Source organism: Rhodamnia argentea, chromosome 9, assembly GCF_020921035.1.
Source record: "Rhodamnia argentea isolate NSW1041297 chromosome 9, ASM2092103v1, whole genome shotgun sequence".
NCBI lineage: Eukaryota > Viridiplantae > Streptophyta > Magnoliopsida > Myrtales > Myrtaceae > Rhodamnia > Rhodamnia argentea.
The window spans coordinates 2447105-2459364 of NC_063158.1; the positions used below are offsets into that span (position 1 = coordinate 2447105).

The 12260-nt window shown below is 39.9% G+C and overlaps 1 protein-coding gene across 1 annotated transcript; it reads right to left on the reverse strand.

Annotated features, from left to right (window-relative positions):
- Positions 1–1174: 1174 nt before the first annotated feature.
- On the reverse strand, positions 1175–6457 carry LOC115756105 (transcription factor EGL1-like). Its single transcript, XM_030695788.2, has 8 exons — positions 5264–6457; positions 4376–4630; positions 4045–4141; positions 3876–3890; positions 3180–3236; positions 2241–3071; positions 1697–2140; positions 1175–1486 (listed from the first exon to the last, which is right to left on the reverse strand). Exons 1-8 carry the CDS (start codon positions 5386–5388, stop codon positions 1397–1399), a joined length of 1914 nt encoding a protein of 637 aa, XP_030551648.2. The 5' UTR covers positions 5389–6457; the 3' UTR covers positions 1175–1396.
- Between the last annotated feature and the right edge of the window lie 5803 nt (positions 6458–12260).

Below are 12260 nucleotides of genomic sequence, written 5' to 3' on the forward strand. Positions count from 1 at the left end.
TTTTCATAAGAATATAAGTTTGGAGGATTTTTCTTGATATTAATAAATAAAAAATAAGAGGGAAATATTTTTGGGTTTCTTGCTGACGTGAGGAACCTTGAAATTTTTTTTAATGAGAATCGATAAATCTCTCATCACGAGTTGGTTTCGAAAGTCAAGCTCTGATTTGCCGTCTCGGTGGCTGAATATACAGGGTGGTGGAGCAGTTTGGAAAGGAAAAATCATGTCAATGGTGACAACTTCAATTAGGGACAATACGACAAAGGGATTCGCTCGAGGGTCGTCGTTGAAAGCCTCCCAATTCTGAATCCAGACACATTTTGCACGGAAACATTCAACAAGCATGGGCTTCAAAACGTTTTGCTTGCCTATGTTTCCAGCGAAACGAGGGGAAAAAATTGTTCGAATAGTCTTGAACTTATTGTACGGCGATCAAGTCCGTCTTAAATCTTTCAAATGTGTGAATTCAATCCTAAACTTTTTGAAATTTCGTCAATTTAGTCATAAATATTTCGATTGTATCAATTTAATCATAAAGCTTTTGAAATTTTACCAATTTAGTTCTAAACCTTTTAAAGTCAGCCCTAAACTATATTGGCGTAAAGGACTACGCCGACAAATTACCAAAAAGGTTTAGGACCAAATTGGGAAATCGTTAAAAGGTTTACGACTAAATCATCAAATCGTCAAAAGATTTAAGATTGAATTAACAAATAGCCAAAAGGTTTAGAACTATATTAGCACAATTCAAAGATTTAGAACCGAATTGACCGCCTTACAATAAATTTAGAACTTTTTGGACAATTACCCTAATGAAATGGACTATTAGATCATCTCAATACCAACTAGTCGGTCATATTATCATTTTATACAGATTGGGCAGAAGTTATTATTCAAATAGATAGGAGTTAAAGATAAAGGTGGTCTTGGAAGTCAACTTCTCATATTACTCTCAAACTAATTGCTGGCGCTTTTGCTAAGAAGCTTTTTTACCTGAAAGACTCATTCCTGCTTGGCAAGAAAGCAGTTTCTCTCATTCATATGATGGAGCAGGCCCTGTGTAAACTACTCTCCGAGTCGACACAAAGGCACATCAAGAAAAGCAGTTTTCTTATCGATTAAATGCAGCTCGATGCGCCGCATTGAACGCCAATACCGTAAGAAGATCCGCAGCAGCAAGAATACAGATGAAGTCACTGATTTCTCTTAGGTACAAGGGCATGTGATGAATGTCTCATATTAAGTACAGATTGCAATGTTCGCAGACATCGCCTACATTTTATTAGACTATCTACCGAGACCGTCGTGAAAAACTACTCAACAAACTTCAACAGTGGTCTTGCGATGTCCAGGACTAAGCTAATATCGCAGCATCGTGTACAACCACATGCAGTTATTAGAACGGAGATGAATTTCCACGTTTCAGAGCGAATCTCTGCAGTGCATGTTTGATTGTTGCAGCAGACATTACCGCGGTCCCTGTGAACTGCAAAATTAGAGATGGAGTCATTAGAACAAGTACAATCTGGGCCATAACCGAAATGTTCAGGCTCATGTAGGTTGTGCTGTGCATCTGTTATATGCAATCAAGTGCAGTAACCTCAGTGAAAAATGACTGATCTTGGCAAGATATTATAGCTAATGTTTTTTTTTTTTTTTCTGAAAACTGAAAACAAAATTTTAACTTGATTCCTACCTTAGAGTTGATGGTCAAGTACAGAATCCCATCAATGGTCGATGACTGAACTGAGTGAGAATCTAAATGGAGATTGTTCACCTCGTTTATGATCTCCAGCAATACTCCCTCCCTCCAAGAGCACCGCATCTCGATCAGCACAATCCTATCATTAATCTTGACTGTCAAATTATCGGCAGGCACATCTGTCTGCACCACAGAATTGGTCTCCAGCTCCATGCTATCGATGTCGCTGGCCTTCCTCTTGTTCACGAACGGCTTCTTGCCCGAGCCTGTCACATGGGTCCCACAGTTATCAGAAGTCCGCTCGACCATGTCATGGGGCTTTCTTCTCGATTTTGCCTCTACTTCCATCGAAATCCCGCAAGATTCCAACTCTTCGACCCTCCTCTGGAGCTCTCTCAGGTACACAATTGTGTCATCTAAAATGGACAGCTTGTCAACCTGCTTCACATGCAATCACAAAAGATAGAAAGCCATAATAAGAGATTCTATAGACGAGCTACTCTGATAGCTTTGAGGCAGCAGAGAATTTTTCAGGTACCTTGCTGACCGAAGGAACCATTGATTTAAGTATACACAAGCGGTCGTTTATTTTTTCCTTTCGCTTCCTTTCTGAAACTGCATGGTTCAGACCAATTTCATCAGCCTCCGGCCTCCAAACTCCATTTTCCCTGCCATCTTCTAAGGGGGACTCAAGAGCATTATCATACATCCGCGGAACTTGAAATAGGATTCTCTTCAGTACCCTTTGCGGCGTCCCACCTTGTGTTGTTTGCCGAGACGGAAACCGTCCCTTCTTCCAAGCGACAAAACTCAACTCCTTATTACCCCTTTGAAAATGTGGACCGATAATCAACTGGTGCGACGTTTTCAAAAGCGATGAAAGGACACTCTGGTAATGCACATCGCCATTTTCACTCTCCAACAAGGTTGGTTTTGTGTAATCACATCCTTGAGGGTCATTTGCCTTGTCATCGTCTTGGACTGACCTTAAGTTCGTAGGTTCAACTATGGTTTGGGATATGCAATCACTGGAGTTCACGGAATGGTGTAAGCAGTTGCTGAACTCATCATCCATGAACTGCCAACTTTGTGCTTGAGAAGCTACTCCATTTATCACTTCAACCACAAATGAATTCTCCGGTAGCTGGTTGGCCTCAAAATCATTTGAGCAGGTGTCTGGAGAAGCCATATCCAGTTCTCTTACCACAGGAACCAATTTGGCATCGAGAATGTCATGATCGAGAATATCAACATCGTCTTGGTTTCTCGTATCTCCAATGAGAGCACTGAATTTCTTGGAAGCTGTTGGGTACTGGATTTCCAAAAGAGTACTTTTGACGTGATGGATGAGACCAGGGTCCTCCAAAACCTTCGCAAACAATTCCATTAGGGCCAGTTGGCTTAAATTGCATTTGCATTCTCCAAAAACGAAGAAATTCCTCGTAAATGAAACAGGAGTTAGATACTGATATCATACCAGGTCAGTCACACCGAGCTCAATCACGCCCCCCAGAAATGGAAAGCATACCACAGTCTGAAACTCAGAAAAGATGACATATCAATTAACATTAATCTGGGGGCCATGTTTACAATGGCTGGTGGTTAAGTCAGGCTTTCTACTAGCTATTCACAGTTTGAGACCAAGAGAATCAGCTCAATCACTTGCTTACTGACTACAACCCCAAAACGTATTTTCAAACTGTAAAAGAGGAAATGTGCCATTGAGCAGGGAAAAGTAAACCAGGGAAAACAAGCCAACTCATGTATCGTTTGGGCTCATTAGCCCCAGTTGAGCAATATTTATGGGCATAGAGGTACCGCCATGAGTTACTTTTGAAGTACTCAATCACTTCCCACCAGCATCTTTTAAGTGGATGGTTACAACTAATCAAAGTATGCAGAGTCGTTAAGACTAGCTAAATTCTGCTGATTCTAAAGCCATCAGTTACTTTATGAATGTCCAAAAGCATAATGGATGATAATGGCCAAGGTGGTCCTGCTATATCAACAGTAATGGTGGATATGGCACTCAAATACTAATGAAATTGCATGGGAATTCACCCTCCTCTTGGTCTGGGTGGCTCCAGAATGAGTGGATGACTTGAGAAGTAGCTAAAGATATTTTGAGGACTTTAGGGTTTTGATTCAAATTCTTCTGAAAACGAAAATGTACCTGAATGGATGCACTCTGAGGAGGATGGTCCCACAGGTTCCATTTGTGCAACAAAATCAAACACAAAACTATATCAGTGGTCTTCAATCATCTTGAGCATATCAGAAAATCCTTGCAGATCAGATACCATCCATGAAAAACTCGTAGCTCAAGCGAGATCGTCACGAACCTTTGCCAAAAGGGAACGACTGAACACTTTGCTATCTGCATAATGGGCATTGCAAAGCCAAGTAGGTTGACCTGTAGTTAAAGTTCTTCCTGGCAACCTGCAGCATAATGCAGCTGAAGAATTACCATTATGACCCTCAACAGACAGACCTTTGGCACATTAGAATCATCGCAAATGGTTTAGCTTCATTGAGGTTTGTAGCATCAAAACTCAATAATCTGTGTCGAATGTGGAGGTGGAGAGGGTGCAGACAAGGAACACGAGACTGCATATTAGAATTCCAATCATTTTATCACAAGTGCAACAGACTCAGAGAGTGATCAGTGATTACCCTTGGCCAATGTCGTAGATAAACGACATGCAAACCAAATAATACCACTCCGTGTCGGTGAGATCTTCAGGGGACAATGCTGCTGAAGGCCTTCTAACTTGTGGGCTGGATTCACCAGCAGATAGAGACTCGTATAGTTCCCTCAGTTGCTCGCTTCTCTGCATACCGATCTGGTCAGTATTAAGTTCCACGGCTTGAATTGTTTTCCTGGTTTTGATGTCTCCATTGTAGTACCCATCACCCCACTCCAAGACCCTGCAGTAATCACATTGTGGACCACATTCAGAATCAAAATCAAACACTTACCCTTCACTGCTGAAGGGCTAATTAAATATGTTGAAGTAATGTGGGAATTACCAAATACAAGAAAAATAATTCAACCATTGAACAATAAAAATTAGCTATTCATTTCCCTTACCTTGCCGTAAAGATACATTCCCCAACCATTTCACATAACAACAGATAGAGCATAAAATCATCGATGAAATCCAGAGTTCTTGGATACCATGTAAGTATGAAAAGACAGCCATCAAGTGCATTGCAAGTAATAGAGCTAATTCCTATAATTGAAACTTCAGAAGAGACAGACAATGGCAAATAACAATACAAAGCAAGCATTCGCAGAAAAAGGAAAAGAAAATCAAAACATAGAATTTTTCATCATATAGTCTCTTCGCATCTACCCCTCAGATTTTGAGACTGCAAATCATACTTGCCACGCTGCAATGTTTCCAGAATCGTAAGAGGACAAACGTTGGAGCCAGGACAAAGTATTGTGGGATGGAATACTAATAATAATGGATCTTTTCTGCCTAGCGTAACATTAATAGCTATTATAATGGCAAAAATAGACTAGGAATAAAATGTTTGAGATGAAACTATTAGTACCCAGGCTGTCTGGTTGAGATGGACCAGAAGATTCCGTAGCTCCATTGGATTTTTCTCACAGCAAGAGCAAGCTTTTTCTTCAAATTTGCAGGAACTTTCCCCTGGTTCTCCATTCCACTTGCCATACTCCAAAATAATCTAATAAAGCAGCAGAAATACCTTTTTTTGCACTAGGTTTCTTCCTCTTGTTCTAGAATCTTCAAGAAACGGGAAAAAGGAATGTAATTGTTCCGAATTGCTTGCTCTTGCATCCGGAGAGCAATGACCCAGATGGGTTTTCCTCAACTACTCTCCTCCAAATTGAACCGACAAGTAATAACTCCAAATGAAAGAAGAATATGGCTTTTGCCCAAGAAGATGTTCACTGAAACACAGAGAGAAGGTCAAACTAGAGACTTTCTGTTCAGAGCATCAAATGAGATGAAAAAAAAAAAAACAAGGTATGGCGTTTTTCTTGGGCATAGCCAATAATTTCAATCAACGCTGGAGGGTTGATAAAAGAAGTAGATGACTTCCTGTTACTAAGAAAGCACACAGCTTGATAAAAGGAACAGAACTGAACAAAAGGGAAATGTTATCTGAGTTGAAGGCATGAACATCAAAATGAGTCGAATTTCACCAAAAATAGAAGATAAATAGTTGTAAACCCTCATCGGATGACCCCAACGAAAGGTTAGTGGTGGGGAAAAGCATCAGTATCACTAGCCTGTGCCTCTCGTTTTGAAGCTCATAAACCAAGAACCAAACCAAAGATCTGCCCTTTTCACCCAGAGAACTAAAACACTTTGGCCCTACAAGGAGAGACCCCCCTAAAAAAACCCCCACTTTCTTGCAATGCGGGCACTTTAATTTTCAGCTAAAAAGAATATCCAACCAGCTCAAGATCGAGTCCCTAATAATACAGAGCTGAGAAAAGTCGCCTGGGCAAAAGGGACTTCGACAACAACAGCAAAACCAAAAAAAGGAGAGAACTTGGCGAATTGCTTGAGCTGGCCTCTTGGTTTCTAAGCTGCCCAGAAGCCCCAAAACCAAAAAGGCGCAGAAAACTAACGAGGATTAGAAAGACTCTAGCTTCTTTTGGAGCTCCTTCACTCCACTGTCCATGGCGATGTTCGCAGGGCAGAAGAGAGAGAGAGAGAGAGAGGACGTGGTCGAGGAGCAGTGGTCACATGGGGAAATTTTAAGCAGTTGCACGGTCGTCGTATATCCTTGATGGTGCGGTTTGGTGGGGGAATTATAACGAAAAAACCAAGAATAATAATTATGTTCATCCGTTTGGACATGCAGTGCGGGTCCGAAAATCCACATTTCCACTCCCGCTGTTCTTCATATTCCGCTCCGACAAAAAAATGGCCCCTGGCCATGGCAAACCCCTTCATATGTTGTCGTTTCTTTATTCCACGAAAGTTATTTTGTCCTCCTCCACCAATAGAATCTGAATTTTCCAGAAAATAAGACAAAACATGCACTGCCCATGTAATAGAAAATCGCAGATTAGAGATATTAGAGAAAACCCCGTGGGAGCAATTTCTGTCCCCGTTTATTGATTTTTGTGGTTTGAGAGCGTTGCGCTCTATCAATTTCTTTTTAATTCTCTATGGTATTTTGTATGTGCAATGAAATTGCTCCGCCAAAGCAAAGCAAAATTATTGACCATGTATACCGTCTCTTTTATACGGATTTTATCCGATCTCGAGACAAAATAACGAGCCTAATGATTCCGTTTGTTTCACGAAAACGAATCTTTTTGAAAATCATTTCCACTAGAATGATGACTTATATTACTTAATAATTAGTCAATAAAAAATATTTTTGATATGAACGATAATTTATGCCTCAATATTTCGAGGACGATGAAAAAAATTGTATTAGATCGCTCTTTTAGCTATATAAGCGATCATTTTCCTATAAATGTTTTTCAAATTTTCTCATGAAACAAATAGAGCCTAAGCGTTTGTTTTATGACTACTAGGAGTATTAGATAAATTGTGTTTGGGGTCGTTATGGGAAATCATATTGATCGCATTGTCTAAATGCATACATGTGCATTTCCTTCAACGATGCTAAAATAAATGCTTTTACAAATGATTTGCTCTATCGAAACTCGAAAGTGGATTTAAACACTATTCTTCTCTGGGCGAAAATTGTGTGCTATTTATATCACCGAATTGATAACGCCAAATATGCATAAAAGATCCATCATAGCACGAAAGTACGTGGTTTTGTGAAGTTTTTCAATTCGACGTGATCTTGTATGAGATTAATTCAATCGTTCTGTTTTTTTTTTTTTTTATCTTCACTTCATTCATCTGTGCTAGTAATTTTACTCCTTGCTAAAAACGAGTTTTACGAGTCGTTTTGTTTGTGTATTTTTTTTTTTTTTTTGCATAAGGGTAATCTACGTTTTGTCTTAATATATTGGAGATTATATTATGAGTCGCATTTACTCAATAGTGACATTGTTAAGTTGTGGGGATTGCGAATAGGGAAAGATGTAGGGATTTGCTAAAGCGGCAGTGGGGGATTTGAAAGTCGTACATTGGCCGAGATTTGTGCATGTGCCCAAATGATTATCCCCCTAGTGCCACCAATCTTCACTTTTTTATCAATTATTTGGCCCTCTTCCGGCTCGGCTCGGCTCGGCGTGACACGCCGAGTTGTTTTTCTTGGCGCGGCTCCGGGGGACCGACAGGGCCCACGCAACCACTCATTTGCCCCCCTCTCCTCTCCCTAGGGGCCAAGAATTTTTTTTTTTTTTGTGGTCGAATAGTGGCCCAGATGAAAAGCAATAGATTTTGATGATTCGAATAATACAAATTTAAGATACGTTTGCTTCGCGAAAAAAAAAAAATTAAAAATAATATTTTGCTAAAAATGATCCATTATCCCGCTTAGAAAGATGAATCAATGAGAATATTTCCTCGTCCATAAAAATATTTGATGACGTAAATTATTGCCGATAGTGAAAATATTTTTCAAAAATTAAATATTTATCGTTTTTAAGAAAATGTATTTTAAACCATTCATTTTTCACAAAACAAATAGAGTTTTAAATATGAATTCTCGATAATAGATGGGTTTATTTTGTGATGGACATAGAGTAAGACGGTCGATCATACTTGAAAAGATAAATTTAGAAAAAATCTCGGTGAGTTAATCATCATTTTTGTCCTAATAAGTCACAAAAAGTGGATGGTTGGGTACTTATTTCATGTATAACATGTGCTACAGGTAATATTATGAAGCCTTTTGATTACAAGGGTCCTATTAATAGATTTCTTCAATGATTAGGCCTTTTAATTAAGCTGTTGTTCTTAATCAGCCCCGTTTAAATTATTGTGTTCGAGTATTAACAATTTTTTCTCCTGCTGCTGCTGGGTCAGGCGGCTTATACGACTCCCAATTAATAGGCTCTTATAAGGACAAAAAAAAAGGTTAGAAAATAATTAATACTACCAAAAAATCAAAGTGGTACACTCATGCCATGTTTATCTCGCATTAACTTTGAGTTTGGAATAAACGTGGCACGACTGTACCGATTTCAGGTTTTTTGCAACACGAAAATCAGTTTATCGTAAATGTGAAACATTGATTTGAATTTCTTTTGTGGTATTAACAAAAACAGAAAGGGATTGAAAGGAGGACAGAATCATTTCCCTTGTCATCAAGGTAATGTCTTCTTCACGAATGAGGGTCGCATTCAAACGTTGGAGACGGCAAAAAGAGAAGGGACCAAAAATGAGAAAAGAACAGAAAATGTGTGAAAGTCTGAAGATAGATGCTAAAGGAGCTTAACAAAGTGGTCCTCCTATTGCAACCTCTTGTTGCCCTAGCCAAGGTGGTCCTAAAATCCTAATGCATCGAATTATCTGAGGTGGATGACCGCATATGTAGGGAATACTATGGTCGTTCCGAATTCGTGCATGATTCGGTTTCACATTACATGCACGAGAAATGAACGTGTTTCTCATGATAATACACGACCATCGAGTTCAACATGACACGGGGTGTGTTTGGCTTGACTTTGGGGCAAAGTTTTTTGGGAGAATAAGTTCCTTTTATTTCACAGAAAATGAATAATTTGGAAGTCTTTTCCTAAAAAACAATAGTTGTTGCAAAAAAAATTCTTAAACTATTTGCTCTTGGAACTCGACCACTGGCGAGCCATGCTCTGTCGCTAGCCAGTGTCGTCCGGGGTCAAGCGGGGTCACGCATGGCTGGCAGGCGTCAAACCGGCGTGCCGACAACCATATCCGGTCTCGTCGGTGGCTTGAACCCTCCTTGGTGAGGTCGCGTGAGATTTTCAGGAATAATGAAAGTTGTGCGGCGGCAAAGTTGGAAGAAAAAAAATTGTTTTTGCAATTCGAAAATGCTAAAAGCTCAAAGCATTCCCCTGACATACTTTGGGTTAAAGATCGTTCAAGGCTTTTGGAAATGCAAATGTATCTTCCTAAAACTCTCAAAAAATATTGCCAAATGCCATTTGTATTTGCCTCTCAAAGGGCTTTGGCAAAGCCGAACCAAACACACCCATACTATAGTAGGTACCATTTTGTAAATCGTGGTAAGTCGTGACATGTTTGCTAAATCATGTCGTGTGGAAGTCCAGGAACATCTTCCAAATTTTCATGAATCGCGGTACACACGACCCGACTCGATCGTTGCAATCGGCAATTAATGCTTCTTTATCCTTTCGTTGGTCAGCACCATGCCTTGTCACCTCGAAATGTCGAACTTGATAAATAAGTGCCCGATGCCCCGGGGCAACTTTAATGTGCATTTACTTTGCTCAGGATAACAACACCCTTTTATAAGCGGAAGGGCATGGGGCGATGTGGATCGAACCAATCAAAAATCCCCTCCAAACATTACCAAAAGGATCTCGTATCCCCTACGCAGTAGCCATGATAGGTTCCCGATCTGGTCTAATCCAATTGAGAAGTCGAGAATAGGACCGGAGGTTCTTGGAACTGGGCCGATCTCAGGCAATCTAGTTGATCCGATCGCATGTGTTTGAAATTAGGGGTGGCAAAATGGACGACCCCGGACCGGATCGACGGGTTTGGTCCGGCTCTTAAGATCACCGGTCCAGTCCCCGGTTCCTCAAGGTGGAATCTGTTAGGAGATTAACGACAATCCGAACAATATCGAATTAGCGTAGTGGATTAAAGAAATCTCCCCTCTTGTGCAAACCTAATAGAAAACGATACAATAGAGCAATATATCCGGCAGAATATATAAGCATCAAGCACCCACGGACACCAAAGAATTTTACATGGAAAATCTCCCCCATGTGAGGAGATAAAAAATCATGGGACCGGAGTCCCCCAAAAAACTTAACTATCGACGAATTGGGTAGAAAATATTCTTTTCTAGTTAATACTAGAGGCACATAGTAGCAACAACATCAAGAAGACTATTTTTGACAATACACATAAATTCGCAAGAGATTAAGGATAAATCTCACTAAAAAGAACAACTTTTGCGACCACGAATCGACCTCTAATGTAAGCTTGATGAAATCCGGATAGCATCCTCTTCCAGTTTTTCTTTGCTCTTTCTCTCTTGCTATTACATCTGAAAAAGAACGGCTTTTGCGGCCACGACATAAAGATAATGAGAAACCTTATTTTCCCATATTTATTGTTATATGGGCTCAAGCCTGCAAGCTTGCAATTCATTGTGCTTCCTCTACATAGGAGTAAACCCAGCCAACAAATGTGTTGGGTGATCTTGGGCCTCTCTCATCCTAAAAACTAACTCAAAAGATAAGGCTTTCCCTTAAATTTATAAACCGACCACCAGTCTCTTCCCTTACACTTATAAACCGACCACCGGTCCCTTCACTTACACTTATAAATCGACCACCGGTCCCTTCCGCAATCGATATGGGATAACCCCAACAATCTCCCCTCGACACATCGGTTGTGGAAGAGGCTAATAGTCGGTTTGTAAGTGCGAAGGAAATCCTCTTCTTTTGAATTAGCTTTTGGGATGGGAGAGACTCAAAGACCACCCAACACCGATATCAAAGCTCAATCGATATAGGATATCCTCAATAAAATCAATGTCAGGGCGGTCCAGTTCCAGGTTCTAGGGGAGAACCAAACCAATTGACTACCCACCCGGATCGATAAATTTTTATTTTTATTTTTTAAATACATAGCTTAATGCTGAATTTTTGAAGAAGAAGAAGAAGAAAACCTAATATTCCAGAAGACTTCTGAATCCTGACCTAAACCTAATCCCCTAAACCAAAATGAGGATGCATTTGGAATTGTTGTTGTGTTTTGGAACATTAGCAAGAACTCTCATTTTGAGAGCCATTTCATATGATGAAGATGACGACTTTTCAATAGTGTTGTTTATGGGAGCCAATTTTAGTGCTTTATGGGGGCAATTGATATGCGTAGATGACTATTCATTTTGGTGTACGTGGTGTCTCCATCCCGAATTGCCCTGTCAAACTTGGGTTTATTATTTTTATTTTAATTTTACTTTTTATTTTCATTTAAACGGTTCCATTGATCCACGGTTCTTAAGAGAATCGAACCAACCCGGAACATGATCACTCCTAGTCCGATCCAAGGGGCTTTGTTTTTTGCTCACCCCTACTACACAATATTTAGGGGGGAAAATCCAAAGGTGGGGATCCGAAACCCCCACCTCCCCTTTTTCAAGTAGGAAGAGTGGTCGCTAGGGCAATTCCCCAAAGGTTAAAATGTATCCTTTTTTTATTATGCCGAGGATACTACACACTCTATGCACACCAAATTTTATAATTCAGACGACTCCAGGTTCATTCTTTTGCCAAAACAAGATATATCACTTGTTTTTGTTGAAACACATAGAGGGATTGTTATAAGATGGCATAGAAATTGGAGGAAGAAAGCAATTCTTCATAGAGGAAAGTCTACGAGCGTACCATAATTGCATAGCATAGTAAACAGCATCTAGCAATACAATGTAACTTTTTTTTTTGCCCTAAAAATGCAGT